At 42.7% G+C, this 26,011-nt stretch overlaps 2 protein-coding genes and 1 long non-coding RNA gene across 7 annotated transcripts; 1 reads left to right on the forward strand and 2 right to left on the reverse strand.

The window, feature by feature from the left end:
* Window positions 1–33: 33 nt before the first annotated feature.
* LOC135265088 (uncharacterized) lies at window positions 34–4,558 on the reverse strand. 2 transcript variants are annotated; one of them, XR_010332846.1, is made up of 2 exons: window positions 2,237–4,558; window positions 34–1,629 (listed from the first exon to the last, which is right to left on the reverse strand). It is a non-coding gene; the product is annotated as an uncharacterized LOC135265088 (long non-coding RNA). The 2 variants fall into 2 exon arrangements; XR_010332845.1 differs by having other exon boundaries at window positions 2,126–4,558.
* A 6,269-nt stretch (window positions 4,559–10,827) lies between these two features.
* LOC135265084 (tubulin beta chain-like) lies at window positions 10,828–13,642 on the forward strand. Its single transcript, XM_064354330.1, has 4 exons — window positions 10,828–10,989; window positions 11,713–11,821; window positions 11,924–12,034; window positions 12,424–13,642. Exons 1-4 carry the CDS (start codon window positions 10,933–10,935, stop codon window positions 13,485–13,487), a joined length of 1,341 nt encoding a protein of 446 aa, XP_064210400.1. The 5' UTR covers window positions 10,828–10,932; the 3' UTR covers window positions 13,488–13,642.
* A 1,928-nt stretch (window positions 13,643–15,570) lies between these two features.
* Window positions 15,571–17,842, reverse strand: bcl2l16 (BCL2 like 16). Of its 4 annotated transcripts, none has more exons than XM_064354335.1 (4): window positions 17,720–17,842; window positions 17,524–17,573; window positions 16,764–17,413; window positions 15,571–16,399 (listed from the first exon to the last, which is right to left on the reverse strand). In XM_064354335.1, exons 3-4 carry the CDS (start codon window positions 17,262–17,264, stop codon window positions 16,268–16,270), a joined length of 633 nt encoding a protein of 210 aa, XP_064210405.1. In that variant the 5' UTR covers window positions 17,265–17,413; window positions 17,524–17,573; window positions 17,720–17,842; the 3' UTR covers window positions 15,571–16,267. The 4 variants fall into 4 exon arrangements, with proteins under 4 accessions (XP_064210405.1, XP_064210407.1, XP_064210406.1 ...); XM_064354337.1 differs by lacking the exons at window positions 17,524–17,573; window positions 17,720–17,842 and adding an exon at window positions 17,612–17,713 and having other exon boundaries at window positions 16,764–17,325; window positions 17,359–17,413; XM_064354336.1 differs by lacking the exon at window positions 17,524–17,573.
* Window positions 17,843–26,011: the final 8,169 nt, after the last annotated feature.

Here is a 26,011-nt window from a genome sequence, read left to right on the forward strand (position 1 = left end):
GATCGACTTTTACCAAATTGTACAACTCGAAACCAGAATAAAATTAATACATTTATAACGTTACAGCAAATATTCACGTCTAATGTAAAGACGAGGTTCAACTACCTTAAAACAATTAACAAATGTTATAGACATGGACAGGTTACAGTCACACCAGGAATGAATGAAAGAAAATAACCAAACCACAGCATGTTTGTCCGAAAATAAACCAAAGATGTGCCAAGGCTGATATTCAAAAACCAAAAGACTGCAGAATATTTCTTAGAAAAAAAAGCCTTAGATAAAATGCAGAATTCCAGACCTAGATGCAAAAATATACTTGACTTCTTACCAAGTATATTTTATTTAGTGAATGAGAGGAGGGGGGAGGGGGGTGCACACCCTTTCTTCTCCTGAGCTGTGCATAATGACCAGGGAGGATTAAGGGAATACTGATTTCTTCCCTTGTATAAGTATTGGTTCAGTTGAATCTGCAATGCAACACATATTTTTAAAGTTACAGATAAATGAACACTCTCTCCTTGTGAGCATAATGGCGACATCACATATTAAAGATTTTCAGATCTTATTTGTGAGGTACTGTGTAGAGACACTAGATCAAGCAATAATTAAACCAAGCTACAATGTCAGCAGTGACATTGGTCTTCCGCTCTATTTTGGTATGGCCTGCCCTGAATGTCAAACATAGTGCCTATAGCTGTATTAACCAATTTTTTGTAAGGTACAGAATTGAATGAGTATGAGGACTGCCAACATGGGGTTTCCCTTGACATTGCCTGCCTGACAGACAGGATGCATTGATACTCATTTAATCAATTTATTGCATAACATCATCAGGTTCTAGGGTCAAAGGGAGTTCTCAAATCTTATGCTTCATCATTAAAATGGTGGCGCATTCAATTATTCATACTAACTTTCAATGTACTCTCACTAGGGGGAGACCTTGTACAGCCAATTTATTCTGTCCTCTGTTCCTGCTGCAGCCACTGTGTGTCCCCAGTGAGTCACTTGTCAAATTATGGAACTTCCTCGAATCAAAGTCATCAAACCATACATGTCCATGTCGTCATCCACTGTCTAGCACAGAAAACATTTTATAGCAGTTCAGACAAATGTACAGTGCTGTGGTTATGTTATATTTCTCTCTCAATGAATGAACAACATGGAATAAAAGTACAGAATTCAGTTGTTTGAAAAAGTTCCACAATTAGGTGATTAAAAATGCTACATGCATTTAAAGCAGTTTCCATCAGATGGTTAATCTACAGTGTGTCTAAAATTGCGGAATTGTGGAATTGAGTGTGTGTGTGTGTGTGTGCGCGCGTGCGTGTGATGATGAACACTACTGCAGGAACACTCACTACAACATTATCCAACAAAAAGAAAAATACACCAGTTTTGAGCCATTCCTCATTGGCTGGAAATGCTGTAAAGTACAAGCAGGATCCCCCATGAAGGCTTGTGTATTAGCCCTAAAGGTGGATTCTCTTTGGTGAAAGACACTCACACAGTGATCCACCCCACAGCTGGTAACCTGGTCTTCTGACGACAGGAACACTGTAAATACCTGTGATGGCACCGGTGTTTTGGATCCGCTAAGAGAACTCAAAATGGACGCGGTCCTCTCCTCTAAAAAAACAAAACACACATGCAATGAATGCCAGTATAGCCTCGTTTGTCCTGATTCATGCTAACCCCCTTTGACGATAGAGATGAAGTCAGTGTGCTGATGCCTTGAGACTTTAATCGGCTCACCAGGGAACAATCTGAGCTGTCCTCAGTCTGGGTGGCAGAGTTCCGCAGATAAGCTAAGGCACGTGTCTACCTGGGAACATTACTACACAGATCCGAGGGGATCCGTGACTGTACAAACGTCAACTATATTATTCACAAAAGAACGTTTGGCGAAAATTAAAAGCGTTCATGACAACAATGTGAAACATTGTACCCAGATTAGCCAAAATGCTACTTTGCATTGATAGTGCCAAGCTTGAAACAAATTCATTAGTAAGACTTATCTGTTACTTATTAAACTGAGCCTTGCTGCTTGAAAAAAGGTAGGATATTGCAATAAGAGGTATTTAAATAAACAGAAATGATTCATAAAATCACCCAAGCTGCCTACCATGGTAGATGTCCTCCATATCTATGCAGTAATAGCCCTAGTTATGCAAGACAAAAATAGGTGTAAAGTTAACCACGACACAATTAATAGCACACTTAGAATTCACCTCACCAAGCAGATGTCCAAAAGCCAATTTTGAAAATTGTTTTTGAGAGACCAGAGGGAACAGAAAAATACTGTGCTCCAAAGTTTAATTGTCTGTAATAAAGATTATCAATCTAGAAAACTGCTCTCAGCGCAACAATAGCTGCATCATCAAGCTCCCTGAAGGAGCTGAAGAAAGGTATTCCTTTGTACTGATGAAGAAAGCAATTTCAGAATGTTTCACATGAAGACTAAATAATTGTATTCAGCATTATATCATCACATATAGATTATGATTATAAATTGATTATGAATTTCCATTCCATTTTAGGAAATAAAACCATCTGGGTGAATGAACAATGGTGTGCACTAGCAGCCCATTAGCATCCAGTTAGCAGATAATAAAACATGGGAAACATGTTTTATCCTTTTAAAATATTGCTGAATTTCAAACACTGGTCTCAGGATTTATTTAGGATAAGAACGATACCCCTCAGGAGTATAAACCAACACTGGTCTGCATGGCTGTCACACAATATCCAGTATTGTCTCTCCTGTGTGAAGAGGAAGTGAGCAATTGGTGAGCAGACGGTTTTAGCAGGAAGTGCTGCCTGAGGGGAGGGCGGGAGGAGGCGGAGCTGCAGACCTTGCTTTGGGTGAAGAGTGAAGGCTGTTATTGGCGTTCCAACTCACGAGACTGAAAAACACAGTAGATTAGGCCCCCAGGTACATGAGCGTTGGCGCGCTTACACAGAAAAACAAATGACTGATTTTGGCGGGGAGTCTGCTGATTGGTTGCACATGCAGTGCGGCAGCTGCGGTTGGACAGTCTGTTTTTAAACAGGAGCCACCGTTGAAAAGTCACTTAATTCTCCCCCACCACACTGACACAAGGAGGAATGTCAGGCAGCCAGAAACCTCTTGTGACAGGCTAGACAAGCTAGACAGGGGATGGAAAAGCTGAAGAAAGAAAATAAATGTAGCACAGGTCTGTGGGTACATAGGATGCAGTAGCACTATACTGATTCTGAACACTAATTGCTCACCCTAACAGTATACTTGCAACACAAATTATCGTGTTTTCCTTTGGATTTAAAGTGCAATTTCAGTAAAACAAGCTGCAATTTCCAATGAAACAACACAAGGAACAATTATCTTGAATTTAAAATGATCTTGAATGAATTTAGACAGCTTATTTATTATTATTATTATTATTATTATTATTATTATTATTATTATTCAATTGTGAACTGTACCCAATTGCCACTCTTACGGAGGAAATGGTGATTTTGAACATAATTTGTTTAAATATACATCTACAGTAAGAAATAAAAGTACGTGGATAGTAACAGCAATAATGACTGTCATCTGATTTTATAAACCACAGAAGGAGTTTTCAACAAGCCTTGATCCAGGGATGCCCACCCAGGCTTAAAGGCATCAGGGGGCCCACCATAATAAGTTAAAAGGGTTATAGTTAAAAAAAAAAGAAAAAATTTAATAAAGAGCAAAAACTGGTGGTGGTGGGGGGAGGGGTGGTTGTGCTTGAGAGTGCAATCAGGGACCCCCTAGGGCACCTCTGCAGACCCCCTGTTGAGAACCCAGGATCTACAGTAATAACGTGCGCGGTAGCTGCAGAGCTTATTGCTGTGCAGTTCTGCATCTTCAGACTTCACAGTAACGCAGATGTGTCCTTTGTAGTTATGCAGAGCAGCTCATTTAAGTTCATTTCCTCCCGAGGATTGCAGTCGTCGGCGAGCAAGAGCGCCGCTGCCTGAGAAGCAAGCGTCCACATTCATCAGCGTCAAACAGCGTGGCCACTTTCCTTCGTCCCGGCAGCCAAGACAGGGACAAGAGATTTGCAGGGTGAGCACATGCGGGGGACAGGAAGATGATCAGATTTGGAGTCAGGGGGGTGCGGTACCTGCCAAACGCACTTTTCCAACAACATCCCCTTCTCCCCACATCTTTATTATTTATCACACACCAGTTTTTACCTACTGCGGAACCTAATTCACTCTTCCCTCTGTGGATGGAGTGCTTCCTGATTAGGTGTGAGGATTTGTACTGAAGCTGGGCACACAAAGATAACAGCACATCGATGGGGAGTGAAGCCTCAGGGAAAGGGCTGCGGTGGCAGCTTACCGGCATAGAAGTGGTGCTGTGGCGTGTAACATAATCTGCAGGACTCATTATCGATCTCTCTCCAGGGCAGCGCTGGCACCAAAAACACAGCTGCTCCCATCCAGCATCAGCCTGCAAACCCAAGCCACACCCTGGCAATGCCTACCCAAAAGGCCATAATGCACCCTTTCCCACCCCCCCCCAAACTCTACTCTCAGAGCTGCAGAACACACTTCCTCTCCCCATCCTTCCCCACAATTCCCTGCATGTATACTGATACACATCAGAAACACCCAGCTAGCACTGGCCTGATTTCCTTCATACTACCCGACACACTGAACTGTGGTTGTGCCGCATGCTTACACATGCAGAAGGAAGAAGGAACTAAGATAAAAAAGGAACCCTTGTTCAAGGTGCTATTTTTAAACGCTATTCATGCAGGAAAGATTGTTTGGTATCTTTTCCTCTTTCACCACCAGAGATGCAACAATGATTGTAGAGCCAACTTTATAAATAAAGATACTTCAAATTTAAGGCGTGCTCATCTTAAACCTCTCCCTTCTCTGCCCCAACTCACTGTCATTGGCAGATATTCTGGCCTTTCTTTTCTGACAGGATGAATTATACATGAGCTGCAGCAGTGGAAGTATGGGAGCCAGCAGTGGAAACAAACCCCCAAGAGATCTGAGGGAGGGGAGATGGAGGTCTGCATGATACCATCAGCAGCTGGGTGGACCCCACCCACCCACCAGCAGCTCCTTTACCCCTTAAGAGGAGCTGTCCATCAGCATGCTTCTGTGTACCTTTCTATACAAGCTAAGCATCAAGGGAAAATGCCCAAGCTCGCTCCAGAGTGTAGAGTCCATACAGCCAAGCTCAAGCATGGCTATTGTACCTATGACAATTGGTGGAAATGTTGCCGGGGGGTGGTGTTTGCATGGTTTTTTTTAAGGTTTGTTTGTTTGGGTGTTCCTGCTTGATGCTGAATGAAATCAGAATCTCCCATTTTGTCTCTCAGTAACAATGAGATGCAGGGAGTTACGTCCTGTGGGAGTGACAGACTCCTTTCATGTGGTTAGCAGCAGCAGCGGCTAATCTTACAACATACAGTACCATCCCTTATCCGGCCTGAATTTTACTGTGAACTACAATTTTGACACAATGAAGAGAACGTCAGGGCTTAAAAATCTAAATTGTGTTGAGGTTTACATAATGCCAATTTTACTTTTTGAATTTTGAAAAAAAAAAACATTTATTTCAGGAGCTGCAAATGTGTTAGCCATGACCATTTCAAATATATTTTTTCCCTGTGGAGCTGAAAAGGAGTTTGGGTGTGCTTCTGTGTACTGTGTAACAGAGCAGGTTGACCCAGTTTGAGCTCTTCAACTGTTGCTCAGTGTACGTGGACCAACAGAATGTCAGTGGCCTACAGACACGCTTGCACTGACCTGCGTGGCTGCCAGAATGATGCCACGTTCCATGAAACGCCATTGTTTTTCCCAGTTGACCCCAAGTACCGCAAGCAAAGCCTTTCCGTATCCCCACAGACAGCTAAGCGAGGTGCTTGTCACGAGAATGAGGCTAGACCAAAAGCAATCTCTTCCTGTAAGATTCACCGCATTCTCACATCCTCTTTAGGAATCTTTTCACAGAGGCTGACATCCAGCAAACCTGAGATTCGCTCAGGGATCATCTCAGAACCTGCCACCAGCTGCTCACCTTCCATCTCACCACCCCAAAATACCAATGGCGGTGTGACCTGAATTTGCTGAGCACCCCAAGTAAACCCCCATTCCCAGTTGAGATTACTGGGGATAACCCCCCGCCCCGCCCTCTACAAACATCCCCTCTGCCCTGTTGGCGCACAACAACTGCACCCACGCCGGAGATATGTCATCATTCCCACGGCATACCACTCCACTGCACATATTAACTATTAATACCCTGCCCTCATTCCAGCACTTTCTGCTCTTTGAACTGCTGCTGACATCAGACTTCCTCAGCTCTAAACCACAGCCTATGCTCTCTCCCTACAAAGCCGCCATATTCACAAGTCACTGTACATATATTTGAATGCGCTTTGCATGTGAGTGCTCTGTGTCCCAGCTATGCTGTTGTAAGAGTGCTTGGCTGCAAAGAAATTCACACGCTCATGAAGATCGCATTAATGGTTTGGCCCCAATCACTTGGCTAGCGCTTATATTTGTGTATCATATGCATGAGGCTAATGTAGGGTGTCTGTAAGAACAGCGATGTGGGCTTCTCGATGTTTTAAAGTATGTTGTAAAGTCAGGGTAGTTATCTGGCTTGGTTGAAGAGAAGGGGGATGATATTTCTTTTTGATAATGAAAGCTTTAGACACCAGCTGCCGGACAAATCTTGCAGAGTAGTGTTTTTTATATCCTCATGGCACAGTGACACAACTGTTTAATCAGCAAGTCTGTGTTAAGTGGAGCAATGGCTGAGCTCCCTGTGTCATTAAACAAACTCTTCTGTTCAATGTTTGAGTCCTACAGGCAAGGACAAATATTTGAAATTACTTTAAATTGCTAAACCTTGAGAAGCACAAAGTTAACGTATAAATTAACATGTTCTATATGTGGCCATCTCATCTAGCTTCTCTGCCGTGATGATTACTGTAAATGCATTGTGAGCACTGGCCCATTTATGCTTGTTCTGTGCCATACTGGCCAACTGTGCTCTATCCCATCCCATATTTGAATGCATGTAAAACATTCAAAAATTTCCATTGACTCTGGTTATAGCACACAAGCCCACCTTTTTCCAGTGCCAATCTGCAATGCCATTATGAAAAATCTCTTATCTTCATCTCTAAATTAGAGCCTTACCAGAAATGCTGATGCACCACTTTGCTGACAGCATTGCTTTGTTCGAAGGCCAAAATTATTAACCTTACAGAACAGTCTACATTTACAGTGGATTTATGGAGATTTTTCAGCCCTGAAACTGAGAAAATATTACTCCAAATATGACAAAACTAGTTATTTATAGATTTGTGATGTCATCCAGGAGATTGACAAGTGGATGGAAATTCAACCTAAAGGCACTAAGCCAAGCTCTGGAATCATTTATCTTTTTTTAAATAACAAGCAAAACAAATAATAAAAAGGAAAAAATAAGAGATATTCCATTGGAGGTAAACGAACAAGAAGAACCCAGCCAAGGGGGGGACATCATGGGGACATTCGGTAACGTCCATATTTTGTCCCCTGAAAGTTATGACGTAATATTCCATTGGGATGTCCTAAGAACAATACTAGTCATAGGAAGGTCACTGATTGGTTACGATATGATAACATCTCTTCCTTTGAACAATGTCCTGTGTCGGCGAAGTGTCATTTGAGAGGATATTGAAATGCAAGTTAAAAACCCTGCAGGTCATATGATACACAAAACTTGGTGGCCGTAGTAAAGTAGGATTCTTAAATTGTACCTAATGTCATCTGGTACTTGTGCGTTCCCCTCTGAACTAACCAGGCCTACGGTTCTCATCCATTGCCTTTCAGAATTTTACTGGCAATTGGGATGGCAGAAGTATGCCATCCATCAAGTTACTGCTTGGCGGAGCACGGCCATACCTATACTGCACTGAGAGCTTGCCACTTTTCAGGGTTTCCTACAGAAGTAATCATAATGACCACAGACTCTCATCCCTTAGGAACATTGCTTTCTGTACCTTCTGACCTCAAGCAAACAGAATTCAGATACTGTACAACTTCATATGTTCGCACAATAAAGGCCCAGACTTGGGATTTTTTTTTGCATTTTTCTCCTTCTTTTTCCTGCTGATTTCATTGTCACAAATGCTCCTGCCCCACAATCAATAATTCACAGCATTGGACATTCAGCTACATCTTCTGCCAAAACCTACAAAGTAGCCTGATCAAAGTAACAATAGCAGAATACTCACATACACAGGCAAAATGGACATTTAAGGAAGTGCTCATGTGATGTTATTTCAGCCAATAAAACAATTTACTGGTTGCCATCTTTGTTTTTTTTTTTTTTTGTGGAGGCTAGCTTGCTTGCTAACTAATAATTGCCAAAAAATTAAAACAATTTTTTCTATATAATCTTTGTGGGATTCATATTTATTAAATTCATTCTTTATCATTTCAAATGCAAACTACATATAATATTGTTTCCTTATTAGAGATGGGTATCATTTAGATTTTGACGATCCAGCTGCTACAACAATACTTTTTAAAATAGATTACCTGAGCTAGTAGTCTACATTCTTTCAAATAAAGAACAAACAACGACATTAAAGAACATTGTTTTATTACTGCAAAGGCAAGTCCTATTTGGGTCAAATACAGCCACAATTTTTATAGTTTTGCTTTTGGTATTTTGACCAAGTATAACGTAAACTAGTTTGCTAATGGCACCTGCTGTCACTGACATAGTCGACAGAGCGAGTGTAACGTTATTGAAGATGGCACCAAAATGAAACATTGACATCTGTGTTGCGATTCAGTCCAGTTGGTACCGGTTGTATGGGAACCGGTGCCATAGAGCTACCAAGTTTCTGTACCCAACCCTATTCATGACTCAGAAGGCTACATGAATACATGGTAGCCCTAAAACCTTGGCCTACCACTACAGGCTCTGCCCAGCCAGGGCCTTGTTCTGGGGGCCTGCCGCTGGGTACTGTTGGAGTCTTTTCATAGCAACGTTACACACAGCAATCAAAATGATCATGCATTCAGGCATGATAAATGATGGTCACTTTGACCATTCATGGGCATTTAAGTAAGTGTTAATAACTTTATTTCCTCATGCAGTATTGATATGCAAATTATATCAGAAAATCCATTACATACGTTTTGAAAAAGTCACGGGGTGGGGGGTGGGGGGGGGGGGTGGATTTCATGACAGCAGTTTTATTGATTCCTTATAGTGACAATGGTCAAATTCACCTCTCTGATAACTACTACTGTTTAAGTAGGCTACTGTACTATAGTTGTATGCTTTTAAATGAATGTTAGTTAGGCCTATAGATAATCTTCTGACATACAAACAATTAGTCGGTCTATCGTGTATAAACTAACCCATTAAAAACACTAACCGTAATCCATTAAAAAATATGATAAACACTTCCATTTATTTGTAATTCATGGTAAAAGGAAATATACCTTGAATCCAGGCCTATGTGTTTCCTTGAGCTATAAAGTATGTGTGTTTGCATGTATGCATGTGTATGCATCTATCTCACTAGAATTAATTATCTATGGTTCATGACTTTAAATGCATTATTATTATCAGTTACAAATAACAAACACAGCACAAAAAGTCATTATCTCAATAAAAAAAACATACAAAAATGCCAAGTCACTCATGTATAAGAAGCATTAATTAAAACTAGCTAACTCTAGGCCTGCCATTAAAAGTATTGATATCAAAATGAGGCCATGTTACAGCAAACAATGGCCATCTTTAGTCACACAAATTAAACAAGCTCTATTCCAAAGCAATGTTACCCAATGTTTCCTAAATTATTTTATGCGCACAGGTTTGGAAGTTCTTTTGACAATAAACATATTCTCAAAATGAACAGAACTGCATTGACGCTGACAGTAACCGACACAGGTTTGCCACACGAGTAAAAGAATAATGACTTTGACTGTTGCGCAGACTGAATAATACATAATCACGTGAGTGCATGCATCAACGTTAGGACATTTCTCCTCATTATTCAAGCCATGGATAAATGCTTCAACCAAAGTACCCACGCACTGCTTGAACACTTGAACGTAGATCTTGCTGATAACAATAAAGAATACATAATCACGAAAAACCGTGTCTTCTGAATGTGGAAACAGGATATTATGGCTGTTACCATCATAACCATAAGAACCACTGATCTACGCTGGGTTTTCAGCAGAGAACCATATGCATTTTGGGAAATTAGTAAGTATTAGGACGTACGTATTCCATTAGTGTCATACTGGCTAAATGAATACCATTTCAGACAAAAGATTGCAATTTATCGCATGTGATTGAAATTTATAGCATTATGCATCGTGTCAATTGTAATGACATCCTTCATGTTGAATCTTTCTGGATACTTTGTTTCAGTTTCAAAATAGGACATTAATCCATTAATCCAGCTACAAATATACTATGGCCAATAATAGCCAATAAATCAATGCGTTAAAGACAAAATGGAACATACTCCCCTCCTGCTAAGACGTGCTCCCACGTAGGCTATGTAAAAATTAAAAGCATCGCTAGGTACCTGGGCATATTGTAAATATATTGGAGGACTCGTGAATAATTACGATATTTCTATGAGCCACTGGCGAGTCTTGGTGTCAGAAAACATGTTGCGTTCTGTCGGAAGATATTGCGGAAGCAAAATGGGTTAGTATAGATTTCTAATTGGTGCAAAATGGTTGGTTTCGAAAGACCAGCCAATAGTTGCAAAGATTTAGAAGGCGGGCTCATAGCTCAGTCAAACGGTCAAAGTCTAGTGCTATATAAATACCGGGAAGTCCTTCCGTGCGAACAGTTGCAGGAAAAGCGGGTTGGAAACGGGATTGTCTGTTTTGACATTGATAGTTACTATCTAGCTCAAAATGAGGGAAATTGTGCATCTCCAAGCAGGACAATGCGGCAATCAGATTGGAGCAAAGGTTCGTATTTGAATTATTATTTTATTAGCTTACACAGTCGGTGCTTTTCATCTGAATGTATCCGATTTGGCGCGAACTGACGAGCTGATTTGTTACATAGTTCGCAGGCATGTCTATACGTATACATTCGATGTAGATCATATAACTTAGTAACCATAACTATATAGTGTTATTGCGATTTATATTTTTTTATTTTCGGAAAGAAATAAATTGAGTAAGATGGTTTGAGAAGTCTAGCCTATACGTCATGCTATGTCTGGGTTGGGTACTGCATTGCGGGTGAGCGCAGTGGTTGGCCGCCTTCCTTAAAATAAGTCCGCCATCTAACAAATGTGATAGATCTTATAGATCTTATACGGCTAATTCCGTGCAGAGTGATATTTTATTGAACCATATTTGATTATATTTGCAGTGTTATATGTTGTAATATCCTGTAATACTAAATGTGGCCTCATAATGGGCCTATAACAAAAGTGTGCGCAGTAAAGGCGGTACTGAGCAGCCCGGTTTCTGTGAGTGACGTGTGAAAACCTTTTCTTTTTTTAACTATAGCCAATGGCAACCAGCCAAAGGGCGGTCAAAGATCAAAGATTGCGTTGAGCGATGGTGTACCGGAACGCGCAGATTTATTTTTATATATAATTTGCCTAATTAGACTAGGAATACATGTCTAAATTTATGATATAGTGACTGAAATGATCGTCGTCTTTATTTTTATTGCAGTTTTGGGAAGTGATTAGTGACGAGCATGGCATTGACGCCACTGGCAGCTATCATGGTGACAGTGATCTCCAACTGGAGAGGATCAATGTATATTACAATGAAGCATCAGGTGAATACATTTTTTATTCTTTTGTCATGAAGTACATTTCAAATTTTGGTAGCAGTCTCCGACTGCTAAATGCTGTTTTATGACCCAGATTTTGTGTATTAGGTGGCAAGTATGTCCCTCGTGCTATCCTCGTGGACCTGGAGCCTGGAACAATGGACTCTGTTAGGTCTGGTCCTTTTGGGCAGATATTCAGACCCGATAACTTTGTGTTTGGTAAGTGGGAATTTGCCATTTTTTGCTGCTGTCTTTTGTTCATTACAGTTGAGAGGTTTTGTGTACTAGGGCGCCCCCACCTGTCTGCACTTTGCTACTGCTGCTGTTGCTTTGTGTACAGTGACTCCTCAATTTTTTTAATGTATGTGTTTTGTGTTTCCGATATTAATGGGAGAAGAAGCTGACCTGACATAGGGCTGCTTGTGGGCTGTTTCATTTAACGTATGCAGAATTTAAGTACATTTATGCACTTCAGTTGTAATAGAAAGGACATGTTGGGGAATACAATATTTAAGGTGGTTTGCAACAGTGATTTTTAAATTACAATGTACAAAGTAATAATTGATAATGAATTAATTGGAATGTGTCTTGTGCTGGTGCTCCTGCAGGTCAGAGTGGTGCTGGGAACAACTGGGCAAAGGGCCATTACACTGAGGGGGCAGAGCTCGTAGACTCGGTCCTGGATGTGGTGAGGAAGGAGGCTGAGAGCTGTGACTGCCTGCAGGGCTTCCAGCTGACTCACTCCTTGGGTGGGGGCACAGGCTCTGGCATGGGCACCCTGCTCATCAGCAAGATCCGCGAAGAGTACCCCGACCGCATCATGAACACGTTCAGCGTGGTGCCCTCCCCCAAAGTCTCGGACACCGTCGTCGAGCCGTACAACGCCACGCTCTCCGTGCACCAGCTGGTGGAGAACACGGACGAGACCTACTGCATCGACAACGAGGCCCTTTACGACATCTGCTTCCGCACGCTGAAGCTGACCACGCCCTCCTACGGCGACCTCAACCACCTGGTCTCCGCCACGATGAGCGGCGTCACCACCTGCCTGCGTTTCCCCGGCCAGCTGAACGCCGACCTGCGCAAGCTGGCCGTCAACATGGTGCCCTTCCCCCGCCTGCACTTCTTCATGCCCGGCTTCGCCCCCCTCACCAGCAGGGGGAGCCAGCAGTACCGCTCCCTCACGGTGCCCGAGCTCACCCAGCAGATGTTCGACGCCAAGAACATGATGGCCGCCTGCGACCCGCGTCACGGGCGCTACCTGACCGTGGCCGCCATTTTCCGCGGACGGATGTCCATGAAGGAGGTGGACGAGCAGATGCTGAACGTGCAGAACAAGAACAGCAGCTACTTCGTGGAGTGGATCCCCAACAACGTCAAGACCGCCGTCTGTGACATTCCCCCACGCGGCCTCAAGATGGCCGCCACCTTCATCGGAAACAGCACGGCCATCCAGGAGCTGTTCAAGCGCATCTCAGAGCAGTTCACCGCCATGTTCAGGCGCAAGGCCTTCCTGCACTGGTACACCGGGGAGGGCATGGATGAGATGGAGTTCACCGAGGCCGAGAGCAACATGAACGACCTGGTGTCCGAGTACCAGCAGTACCAGGACGCCACCGCCGAGGAGGAAGGAGAGTTTGAGGAGGAGGAGGGCGACGAGGAGCAGGCCTAAACCCCTCTTGTGTGTGTAAATTATCTTCCAAGTTGTAATATTTCACTGTCAATGCCAAATTTTTTTTCATGTCTGCTTTTGTCATGTCTGTTTTCTGCTTTGTTTTCTGTTGAAAAACTGGCAACATAAAAAAATAAATAACTGAAGCTGTAAAATTTGGTCTGTTCTCTTTATCTTAATGCTGATATCCATAATGATGTGCTAGGAAATGTGAAGAATCAGGCTTCCGAAGAGATCTGTCTGTAGGGGTGGGTGATGGGATTTAATGTCTTCACTGGTATAGTTTCAGCCATGATATGCTTTATGTGGATTATGTTTATCATCAAACAATGGTAGTAATGGTATTTCAACCAGTGGTGGCACATTTCTTCAGTATACTGAAGTAGAACTGCAGTGAAACTGCATAATATCATGTCTTCGTCGCTCGCTGCTAGGCACATTGGGGAATGGGTTTGTGATGGTACGGTAACTACAGAAATACCACGGTAACCATGGATTCTTGCTATCAATGGGTAAGAAATGCAATTCTATGAATAAACCAAATTCATTTGGGTGACCCATTGGCCAACGGAATATTTGGTATCAAGCAAAACATGTTAATTGTTCATAATTTAGATTTAATAATGGACTGAAATGCCAGCCCTGGTCCCAGCAAGTATCGCCTCAAGCTTGGTTGATGAAGCTGACTTCAAACAGCAATGAAATATCAGTGAACAGTATGCTCTGGATGGTTTGCCAGAGAACGTGGTGCAAAAATTTAGAATGGGGAAATGTGAGGTCTTGCGAAATGGTTGCTGCTGAGGAATCCTTGTGTGCAAATTAAGTACGTGAGGCGATCTGGCGTCAGAGACCTGCTTCACGAAGACGAATCAGGGCCTTGGCCCCTACGATTTGTGGACAAACCATTCAGCGTCATCTTTCTCAGCTGCTTTTCTACATAATACACTTGCTACATGTGTTGCAGTTGCCCATGTTTTTTTTTTTTTTTTAACATTATCCACACAACCCACTTCTCCTAAAGACTGCATGGTTGCTAAATCTAAGCTGCTCACAGCTGACTGAACCTTCGCAGAGAGCCTTTCTGACCGCAGTTGCATTACTGCTGTCCCAGCTGACGTTGCATCTTGAGGTTTGCGCAGTTTTACTCTTCATGTTTTTTCAGGGTCATTGACTGATCTTCAGTGCTTGAGACTTTCGTGAAGACTTCTGGTGGACCTCTGTAGATCTGAATAGTTATCCCTTGTTCTGTTCCCTGCAGCTGTTTCCGTGGTGATGATAGGAACAGCTGAGCAGACCACACCACTTGAACCTGACAGCTGGTTGTAGGCATGAGATAACCTTTCACCACGGCACCAGTAGCTTCACAAAGTAAATTCCCCTGACCCGTGTAGCATGCTATGCCACTTTCAGGGGAAAATAGCTATTCTAGAGTTGTGAGAGGCAGCATAAGACTTGTATAACCTTCACTGTTTAGCAGACAACCTTTTCGAGAGTGACTCAAGGTTAAGTAGTTCAGAATAAGGGCCTCTTAATTGTTCAAAACTATGCCCACCTGATTGATCCTGTAGCCGTTGTTTTAGAAAGTCCAAACCTTTTTAATTAGCAACTGGTTTACACTAGGCCCTTCTGGAGAGGTGACCCATGCATAAATTTACATATTTTAACAGTTTGCAGGATGCGGGTCTGGGTGGCCGGCCTGTTTTCCTGCATATCTGGACAGTCTGCCTTGGCAGCACATTCATTGCCTGATGCCCACAGGAGCTGTACCCTTAAATCCTCACACCACACCAGGACCTGCAATGAACATTACTGCTCAAAATCGTATCCAAGAATTGTAAATGACCTGCAGGTGGCCAGAGTTCCAAAGAGCATGACAGTGGCAATATTCACCATAGAGGTCACGCTCGGAACAAAATGGAACACCACTTTATATGAACCTAGTAATTAATACTGGGTAGCTTTGCTTGTGGACATGGAAACCCAGCTCAGTCATACTCTGTTTTACTGAAGAAGATTTTTAACCTGATGGGGAAGACAGTATTAGATGCATGTCCAATCATTCACTTATAGATTGGCAGACAAATTGGGCTTTACAAGGATTTTGTTTAGATGTGCTGGTATCACTGTGCATCATTCCAAGTAGTGGTTCAACATGTTCTATTTGTCTTTCCACACATTGTATAGTACCAGGAATGGTACATACAGTGCATGTATTGCCATGCCACAATCACACCACCACACTTGTTATAACTTGCCATACTCCCTGTATTAAAAGTGATAGGCATATTAACCTTCTGCATTATAATTAACAATCCATTCAGTATTGATAAAGTTTACTATGTAATATGTTATAGATTCTTTTATACATTTTGGGGAGAAAAACATAAAAAAAATGACTGGTGTGAAATTACTGAATTTAACTGGCGGAGATGAAGTTTGACATAAATGTCCAATAACAGAATCATTTAAAGACTTGTTTACTGCTTGATGTCACAAAGTCTGCATTTAATATCTTGTGTATAATAGCAAATGGAGAATGGTTGCCCTCATGTGGCAAGACTGCCTATTGTAGAAAATCCAAAGGTTTAAAATCAACTTTAGTTGATTAAAAATAACAACAACAAAAAACATGCCTCTCCCTTGTGTAACACATAATATTGATTGCCAGTGTTCAGTCAATGATTTGACTAGCCTTTGATTTGAACCAGCTCCAGAGCAGCGACTTCTAGAAACGATTAGTCCAAATCGATCTCATCCTCACCAGCAGGTGGCGCTGTAGCTTATGCAATCCGACGTTTCCACAGGAAGTAGGATAGGATGCTTGTGGTCAATAGCAGCAGAGTCCAGCAGCACACCTTCTTCACCTGCCATTCCAGGTCTTGTTTCTTGCTGAAGCGTACAATGAAGCCAGACTGACAGAAACGACACACAAGGAAAAAGGTCAGAGGAGACCTTAGTGGAGATAACTGATAAAACCGTGGTAGTTGCTCAAATTCAAGTCTGTGGGGGGTTTCAAATATGGAATTGAATTTGATTGTAACAAATTGTGTGGGGTTATGAAGGAACTATATGAAACCAATTCAGTCCAACTAAGTTTCCCTGACAGGGAATGCCAAACCTGTATCCTAAAATGATACATGTACTCTTTTTCACATACAATAAATAAACTAGCTTTACGTGCTACTCTGTCTCACCATAGAGTTTTCCAAATGCGCCATCACGTTTTACTGTTCTTTCTAACTCAACCTGAAGTTAGGTCAAGAGGAAGTGACTTACCCATCCACCCTTGTCCCTTAGCTCAGGGCAAATGACCCGCTCCACGTACTGCCCGACGCACTCTTTCAGCTCGGGCAGGACTGCCTGCATGCCCCTCTCATGGCAGTGCAGCGCCATCTGGCCCGCCAGCACGTACACAGACAGGACGGCGCTCCAGGCCAGGTCTCGCTGGCGGCCCCCGGAGGCAGATTGTTTGAAGTGCTCGTCCAGCATGGCGAGCAGCATGGGGCAGGCTGAGCGCTCGGTCACGTCCTGGAAGATGCGCGGCCACCGGCGGAAGAAGATGGGGAACTTGAGGAGCAGCTCGTCGCCGGCGTGCCTCAGGGCGGCGGTGGCCGCCGTGGGGGCGGGGGTCACGGCCGCGCCCTGTCCCGCCGTCACATAGTCAATGTAGTCGTGGGCCATCAGGAAAGCCTCCCGTACCAGAGGGTCAGGGCTTTGCAGACCCTGCATGCTGCTGGCCTCTTCCGACTTCCTTACTGACCTTCCGTTCCACGGCATTAACTTGAAATTTCATAACAGCAGTTCATGGACGTCTACATTCTCGGTGCTTCCCTAGAAGGACTCAAAAGCTCCCTTTAAGGTCCCTTAAAATGACTCTTTCCCGGTGGGCGTGGATGTTGATGGAACTTTCAAAGGGTGCAGGCAACCTGCAACAAGAAGTTAAAACAAAATTAAAAATGTTTTTGGTTGAAAATTTTGGATTTTGCAAAGTCACAAACGAGGTGAATTAAACTTGAACTGCGAGGCTGGACATGACCTGAGCCGTCGTCTCGGTGGAGCTGTCCGGATGAACTGTGGCTCGAAGCCCTGTTGGGAGAGAGGGGCTTGGCTACTCGTTTACCTACCCTGTTCAACTGAGACCTGAGACTACCGACCGGCACCGCTCGCTTCATGCAGCATGCGTGTAGTCCAGCAATGACGCGCGCAGGCAAGCGCCCGCTCTAACTACTCACCCTTTTCCGCAGAGACAGGCTGCTGTGTCACGGCACTGGCAGGCAAGCAGGGGGAAGGTGGAGCCGCCACTTTGGCCAAACAAAATTTGGCCCGGTCCTGGAGACCCGCTCGACCCAGGCTAATTTTAGCACCCTCAGGGGAAACTGATACTGAATTCCATGCCCACGCGCACGCACCCCCCAGCTCAACCTTGTCAGAGCTAAATATAAGCCACAGCCAATCAGAGCCGGGAGAGGTCATACAACACTTTGTCGTACTCAAAAACAAGAAAGGGCTCTGTTTGCTTTTATACCCACTGGTATAAATAACTCTGTCATAACAGTGTGGCGTTCCTTTAATAACTTCTTGAGAGTAAAGACATGTTTAAAAAAGGACATATTTATACTACATCCCTGACATTTTCAGATCACATGTTTATTCATGAGAACACACAAAAAAATAAATTGTATAATGACATCTTCCTAAATTATTGTTATGAAAATATGTGAAAATATCAGAGTCAAACTGAGTCTCTGGGTTACTACAGTAGGCTCATTGATCCTCCTGCAATTTTGAGATGTGGACACTAGGGGTCAGGATGACCAAGTTGATCAGTGAAAAAGTCAGTGAGATGTAGCAGCGAGCTGTATCCCAAATTGCTCCCTCAGTACTACTAACTTCAGCACTCAGAGAAGGGTTAAATCTATCTGCAGCACTGCTTTAGTAATCAATGTCAGCTTTTATTCATACACACTTTTTTGTTAATTTGATTTCTACTGATCTGCTTTCCAGCACCCTTTAGTGTATTTTAATTCTTTAAACTGAAATGCATTGTTTATTTCAGCTCTCTTTTGATTTATACTTCAACCTTATTTATCATGTTTTAATTTCTACTTTGCAGTGATCTATACCTCCTTAAGCATATTTCAACTGTTCGGGAATTTTTTTGTCCTTGTGAAATGTCACTATGTGTAAAAAAAGGATTTTGAAAAGTCAAAAACCCAAAAATTGCTAAGCACAATTTTGAGGCAGCCTTGATCTTGTTCTGTGCTTCTCACAAAAACATTTTTGGAAAGTGGGTCAGGGAATAAATCTGCAAATGCAATGGAATATCTGCAATAGTCACATTTTTTATGAATGCCTATAGATTTAATTGCAATATGGGGTCCCACAGCACCTGCACACATTTTCCCAGTCATATTAAGTTGATTAAATCAGAAAGCCCACATCAATATTTTGTTAAGTCATGCATTTTTGGAAAGTGATCAATGATTTTCATTTCCGCTGCTTCATTTTGTGTGAAAACTGCATGGTTTTTTGCATTAATGCAGGCAAGAGAGAAATAAACACACTTTGGGAGATAATATCTACACAATTCACTGAAAAGAAAGTTGCAGAGAAAAAAATTAACTTAATTCTAGCTTGAATTATTCTTAAATCTGCAAAACAAAGCCATTGCAAGCATACTTCAATAAGGACAATGGATAACATAGTAAATATCAAATATGGGTTCAAATTCTCCTTTAGCCCATTGAAGAGGATTTTTTCTTTTAAGTTCTAGAACTCCATTGCTTACAGTTACCAGTAGTGATTGTTACATCAGCATTAGAATGTTCAGGTAAGAATATTTTTATCACATATTTGTGATCTTAAACCTTTACACCTTAAACAGTTAAAAGGCTCTTTAACCTTAAATAGCAAAGCACCATGGTGGTTAGACTGAAGTGCGATATTTTTAAGGTTGACATTAAAGAATGCTTGGAGCATTTGGAGCTGAATGCTCTTTCTCCAATGCAGTCATTTTTGAGCACATGACTCCACAGGCTGCCGAGTATGGCCTTTGAGCAGTTGAGAATAAGCCCACGCCAGAGACTAATTGCTATTCCAAATTAAAGCATACACTCTAAAAAACAAACATTCTAAACCTCTTATAGTTTTGTGGTTCTCTTTTGTTTTTAACTCATTCATTTTTTCAGGATTCCATCTGCATGTGCAGCAGTAGGTCAGGAAGTGGACAGTATGTATCCAATATCAGTATTGCATTGTGCAACTGTTGGGCTATATATATATATATATATATATATATATATATTACTCTTTAATGGCAAAAGAGATTTCTTCTAATATTCTGAGGTAAAACAGTTCTCAGCTTTTACATAATGTATGCATATATTTATTTCCATGAAGTCCTCTTTGTAATATAAATGCATTATTGTGTGTATTTTCTATGTCCAAAGAATAGCAACAATAGAAACGACCACAACATGGTCATTGGACACTGAATGAGAATGAAGTGGGTGTGAACACTCCTCCCTGTCAATCAGTCCCCGTATTTGTTTTGACGCCTTGACTGAGCGTGTGCTAGTCCTCGGGGGTGACCGTGTGACCTTGCGTTGTCACGCCCTGCGGTTCCTGACTGGCTTGGTGAAATTGTCTTTGACGGGAGACAGAATCCGCACAGAACTGCCTTGCTTGCATTTCAGAATTATTGAATTGAAAGCGCTGATATGGTTATAAGAGTGCATGAATTTCAATGTATTGTTCATTTTTTTGGGGAGGGATTACAGAAAGGCCAGTAATGGACTGAAAACGGGACTCTTGTACAATTATGTAGCTGACGTAGCTACCCAGCAATGAAAAATAATATTGATGATTAAGCCCGCGGATATAAATAAATATGCCCTTGTCCAATATGCCTTTCAACTCACTCAAAATGTTTCAGAATACGAATTAACAGTATTTTTGGTGACTGCTAGCATTAACCATATTGTTATTATGCATGCCAGTTCTTGCTTCAAGCATACTGAAAATAAGTGTCTTTGTGGTTATGGTGCTTATGTCATAATTTCTCTGTGTGCATTTTTAAAATTTTTATACTCAGTTTCTTGGTGATCTGTTTTATGAGTGATGCCTCAACATGCAATTCAATCTATGCCTTTGTAAGTGAATGATTTTCATTTAAAAGGATTGGTATGTGTAAAGGAAGAGGCATGCCTATTAAATCATAGCCAAAACTCTGCCACTCACAAGGCCCAGGGGTAAAGACAATTCTTCAAGCAATGCTTGTATTCATAATGTATTCAACGTTTGTGGACGAATATTTACTTTAAAAAATATGTATTTTATATGGAAAAATCCACAGAAAGAAATCTGCCATTAGGTTTTTAGGGGGAAAAAAAGTCAATTTAAATTTGAGAGCTTTCTTATCCTGTGTACTTAAATTACATCCATATTTTAAATATGCTAATAAAATGTGATTTTAATAAATGTGAACATTTAGCACCATAAGTAGAAGTTATAGATTTGATTTACATGATGCTAATCGTATATATACTGTAAATCACCTATGCATGTAGATTTTTTACCATGAAAATTAACTATCCACAATATTGTCTAAAAAGGAGAAAGCAATGGTCCATACTGCTGACAGTTCTAATCATAAATGTGCATGTTTGGAAAGACAAAAATACAAAAGTGACTTTTCTTTGGAAAGGCAAAGTCTGCAAATCCCTTTTTGCAAATATTAGCATTGAGATGTTATTTTTCCAGTCCATTTGGCAGCGTAGCCCCCATTCCCCTATGATGCCGGTGGAGAGGCTGAGAGGGATTTGGGACAGGAGCCAGCCTCGAACCCTACCCCCATGGGGACTGGAGCTGCCCCGGGTTCACAGGTTAAGCTGTCGTGCATTAGCAGGACGGGCGGTGGGACAGAGGCGTTAATCCCCGTGTTTAACATCGGAGGGTGCAGACGCGCTGCCAGCGCCCCAAAACCGCCAGCCTCGCTGCCACTCTTAAAGGGCTGGTAGCTGCAGGACATGCCACCACACCGAAAAGAAGCCCGCCTGGCCGCAGGCTGTGAACGTGGATTTCTATCGATTGCCACCCACCTGGATGTGGGGCATACTGTGAGATATGCTCAAAACTGGGGAGGACAGAGGGGGAAAGGACACACGACCTTATCTATCAAAGATTTCAGTCTGATCAGGCTAAATTCACCAAAAAAAAATATCAAACTACAATTTAATCTTCAAGCAACAGCAATGCATCTTCCAGCAACATGCAAGCAGTGCGCATGATATGCTTTTTGGCCACAGCCAGACTGCATGATCAGACCTAGCTCTTAAAATGGGAGGGGACGTGCTGTAGATATTGATCTCTATTTTGAAATCGATACAGCCGGTCTCCACAAAACGCGGGGGAAAATCAATTTGCGTTCGTGCGGCCAAAGTATCACCTTCTCCGGTCGATGCCGCGGGCGCGAAGACGCCGGGCTGAGGGCGGCTCGGATCAGGTGCGGATGAGTTAGGAGTTAATTCACATCTCCGTCGCCGGTCCCCACATCTGTCACCTCCGCCTCGCAGCCCTGTCACTGGCTCTTGAGTTTAATCCCCCGCTCTCGGAGCGAGAACCCACGGTGTTTACACCGCCCTGCACACCGTGACAGCGTGTTCCTCTAAACCGATGATGGATTCCCCTCTTAGCGCCAAACCACTTCAAGCCTCACTCCGGCTGAAGAGACAGCACCTGGATGATAAGTGCACTGGTAATAAAATGGAGAATAAATGAGGGAGCATCTCGGTGGACAGATGGGGTTAGCCCGTTTCCTCCAGGGCAGCTACAAAAGGAGGAGGGGGTTGCGAATATGGTTCTCTGGGAAGGCATCTGCCGCGGCAAATCGGGTTTTTGAGCGAGCACAATTTTGCACGTCGCTCAACAGATCCTGAATCAAAGGTCAAGTCAAACGCTAAGATTCAATTAAACTTATTGCATTTAGACAATTACTTGTGTAGCACCGAAGAGCGGATTGCATTTCTGTGTCACCCAATGTCACATGGGTGGTGATGAACCATGAAAATTATGTGTAAACCTGAATAGACAAATTTGTGGTCACTGCAGTTTTCTGTGGTTGTGATGTTACGATACAAAAAATTACTTCCAGAGCGGCAAAATAAACTGAGACTTGGCATTAGATTTTATGACTTTGGGATGATGTGGTCTTGAGAACCAAGCAGATGTGTTTCTTGAGCATCTCAGTTTACTGCCCTTCTCAGTGGTATTCTGCAGCCAAGTTGGGGAAATTGCATTTCTTCATTTACTCATCCCCTTTTCAAAGGGCTTTGCCTTCATGACATGGTCATGGTCCACAGACAAGAGCTCTGTACATGTCCCATAATGTTTGGGACAGAGGCATATTTCTTGTCTTGATTTGGCTTTGTACTCCACAATTACAATAGTAATCAAAAGATTTGCATGGTCAAAGTGCACATTTTCAATTTTTAAATACAGTTTGGTTTCACCATATAAAAACGACAGCACTTTTTATAAATAGACCCCCCCCCCCTCCCCGTTTCAGGGCATCATAATGTTTGGGATACATGGTTTCACAGGTGTTTCTGATTTGTTAGGGGTGTTCAATTGCTTCCTCAGTGCAGGTATGAGGGAGCTTTCAGTATCTAATTTTGATTCTAGCCTTTTGATTGCTGGAAGAGAGATATTGGTGTTTGTCAACATGAGGAATTGAAATTAATGAAAGTCTAGGAAGCCCTTATGAGGCTTGAAATCAGAAAAAAAGACTGTCAGAGACATAAGCCAAACCTTATCCTTACCAAAATCAACTGTTTGGAACATCATTAAAGGCCTAGTAAGCCAAGGAAGACCTGTACAGTTGATGATCAAATAATTGTCAACATAATGAAGAAAACCCCCCAAACAACTGTCCAGCAGATCAGTAATACTCTTCAGGAGGCCAGCATGGATGTGTCAGTGACTACTGTCCGCAGAAGACTTCACAAACAGAATAGAGGCTACACTGCAAGATGCAAACCACTAGTCTGTCACAACAAAAGGATGGCCAGGTTACAGCCTTCTAAGAAGCACTTAAAAGAGCCTGCAGAGTTCTGGATAAAGGTCTTGTGGATAAATGAGACCAAGATTTGCTTGTATAAGAGCAATTGCAAGAGCAAAGCGTGGAGGGCGGCCAATGGAAACTTCCCAAAATCCAAAGCACCCCCCTCATTTGTGAAACTTGGTGGTGGGGGGTGATATGGTTTTGGCATGTATGGCTGCCACAGGTACTGGCTCACTTGTATTCATTGATGAAGTAACAGCCGATAGCAGCAGCAGAAAGAATTCTGAAGTGTACAGAAACATTGTATCAGCTCAAGTTCAATAAAATGCATCCAACTGAATTGAAATAGAGATTTTCCTTGGCAATAAAAAGGCTAGAATCAAAACTAGATACTTTTATACCAACACTAAGGAAGCAACTGAAGACACCTGACTAATCACAAACACCTGTGATGCCATTTGTCCCAACCATTATTATTCCCTGAAATAGAGGACTATTTATAAAAAGTGGCATAAGTTATACATGGTGAAGCCAAAATGTAGACAAATACTTAAATAAAAACTGAGAATGTGCACTTTACCCATCTGTAAATTGTTGCATTACAAATCTAAAATTGTGGAACCCAGAGCCAAATCAAGAAAAAATATTCCTCTCTCCCATAGAGCTCACTGTTTATACATACATACATACACGCACATACATGCACACACACACACACACACACACACACACACACATACACACACACATTATATATATATATATATATATATATATATATATAATATAAAATGTATAAAGCCTACTATTAGTGGTATATCGTAAACCACACACTTGGAAGAAAAGTAAGAAGAACACCTTACTGCATTTAAAGCTGAGTTTAATGACAAGCTCGGATGTGAATGACACCTTTCGCTATCACTTCATCAGGTTTGCTTTTTAATAAGCAAAGGCAAAATCATTCACATTTGTGGTTACGCCAGTCATAGTTGGCTTTATATATGTTAGGTTTGTATCTTATCGTAACCCACACCTATTTAAAACATGGCGTGCGGAAGCTTGTGTCTTTATATATATAAAGTCAATAAAATATTCAAGTGCGGTAAACCCTTCCTCCCTCAAAAAGTTTAATGGCAGTACATTTCTTCCCTACCCTACTTTTATAACATTATTCCTGACACTTGACTCGGTCTGGCGGAGAGACTAGCCAAGCAAGACTCCGGAGCCTGTACCCTGTTCTTTCCTCCTCTCTCTCTCTCTCTCTCTCTCTCTCCGTGTGAGTCTGCCTCCGTCTCTTTCTCCTTCCCTCTCGCTCTCTTTCCCCCACTCCGCCTCTCTCCTTGCCGCCGGCGACCGAGTCTGATGGGACGCGGTGCGCGGGGTGCCGCGCGCGCGAAAGGGGGCCTGTCACTCACTCAGAGCGGCCATATGCTTGCTGGCGTGAGCTCCGAGCCAGCGGCGGCGGCTCATGCCAGAAGATATTAGAGTAGCAGCAGGGCGTCATTAAGGCGGCGCGATGATTGATTAACCGTGAATCAGTGAGCGGGACTCTCCCCAGCTCCGCGGCGGGAGGGGGAGGCCGGCAAGTCGGGCCGGGACGCGAGGGCGCCCCCTGCAGATGAGGGATGTCATTGCGTTAGCGCGATGCGGCGAGACGGGGATGAGCGCCGTGGGGACGCGCGGGGGCCCTCGCCTCTGTTTTCCGGAGCGGGGGAGAGGCTGCGCGCGGGGGCTGCGGCGTGCTAAATGGAGCGGCTAAAAGCGCATTCGCTTTCACAGTGTGACGCGGGAGCGCGCTAAGGATGAGATCTCAGCCCCGCTGTAGCCGCAGGAGAGGAACGGAGGGCCTGGGGTCCTGGCAATGGGGTGTGTCTATAAAAGACTTCGGCATCAATGGCTTGCAAAGTCTTTAAGACGTGTTTGTCTTGATGTACTTTTTACCAGATCTGTTACTAGCTTGACAAAGTGGTGAATGGGGTTGTTACAGCCTCTTGTCCCCTGTACCCTCTTAATGTATTGTGAAATGCATACTCGCGTGAAGGTCAAGAATTTTCTGCTACTCAACATACCAAATGTGAAATAAGATTTCTAAGTATAAATAAAACTTAAAAGTACAAGTTACAGTGGAATATTGTAGTAGAAACACGTGGTTGCTGAAATAAGTGAAGAAATATATAGCCAAATGAAACTAAATAAAATAGCACATCTAATCAGATTTAAACAACAGAATATTTGCCTTAGATGCTCTTGCTCGTTTCCCTCATCACACTCCCCCTTTCACCTCCTTTCCCCTCCTCTCTCCCTCGCTCTCTCTCTCTCTCTCTCTCTGACTCGGTTTCGTGCTCTCTGTCCCCGAGCTGTAGGGTGTGCGGCTGCACAGCGGAGGACTGACTAATGAAATCCGGAGAGAGCCACCCAGCCCTGGGACTCTGACACTAATGTTGTGTTTGGTATTAAAATGCGC

Source organism: Anguilla rostrata, chromosome 10, assembly GCF_018555375.3.
Source record: "Anguilla rostrata isolate EN2019 chromosome 10, ASM1855537v3, whole genome shotgun sequence".
Classification (NCBI taxonomy): domain Eukaryota; kingdom Metazoa; phylum Chordata; class Actinopteri; order Anguilliformes; family Anguillidae; genus Anguilla; species Anguilla rostrata.

What these genes read in the sequence shown, in the direction of transcription:
- bcl2l16 (XM_064354336.1), bottom strand. Translation starts at nt 17,264, where the DNA reads ATGCCGTGGAACGGAAGGTCAGTAAGGAAGTCGGAAGAGGCCAGCAGC. An exon ending in TAAGGGACAAGGGTGGATGG is followed by an intron (nt 16,400 to 16,763) that starts GTAAGTCACTTC and finishes CGTTTCTGTCAG; the next exon opens with TCTGGCTTCATTGTACGCTT.
- LOC135265084 (XM_064354330.1), top strand. Translation starts at nt 10,933, where the DNA reads ATGAGGGAAATTGTGCATCTCCAAGCAGGACAATGCGGCAATCAGATT. An exon ending in GCAATCAGATTGGAGCAAAG is followed by an intron (nt 10,990 to 11,712) that starts GTTCGTATTTGA and finishes TTTTTATTGCAG; the next exon opens with TTTTGGGAAGTGATTAGTGA. An exon ending in ATATTACAATGAAGCATCAG is followed by an intron (nt 11,822 to 11,923) that starts GTGAATACATTT and finishes TTTGTGTATTAG; the next exon opens with GTGGCAAGTATGTCCCTCGT.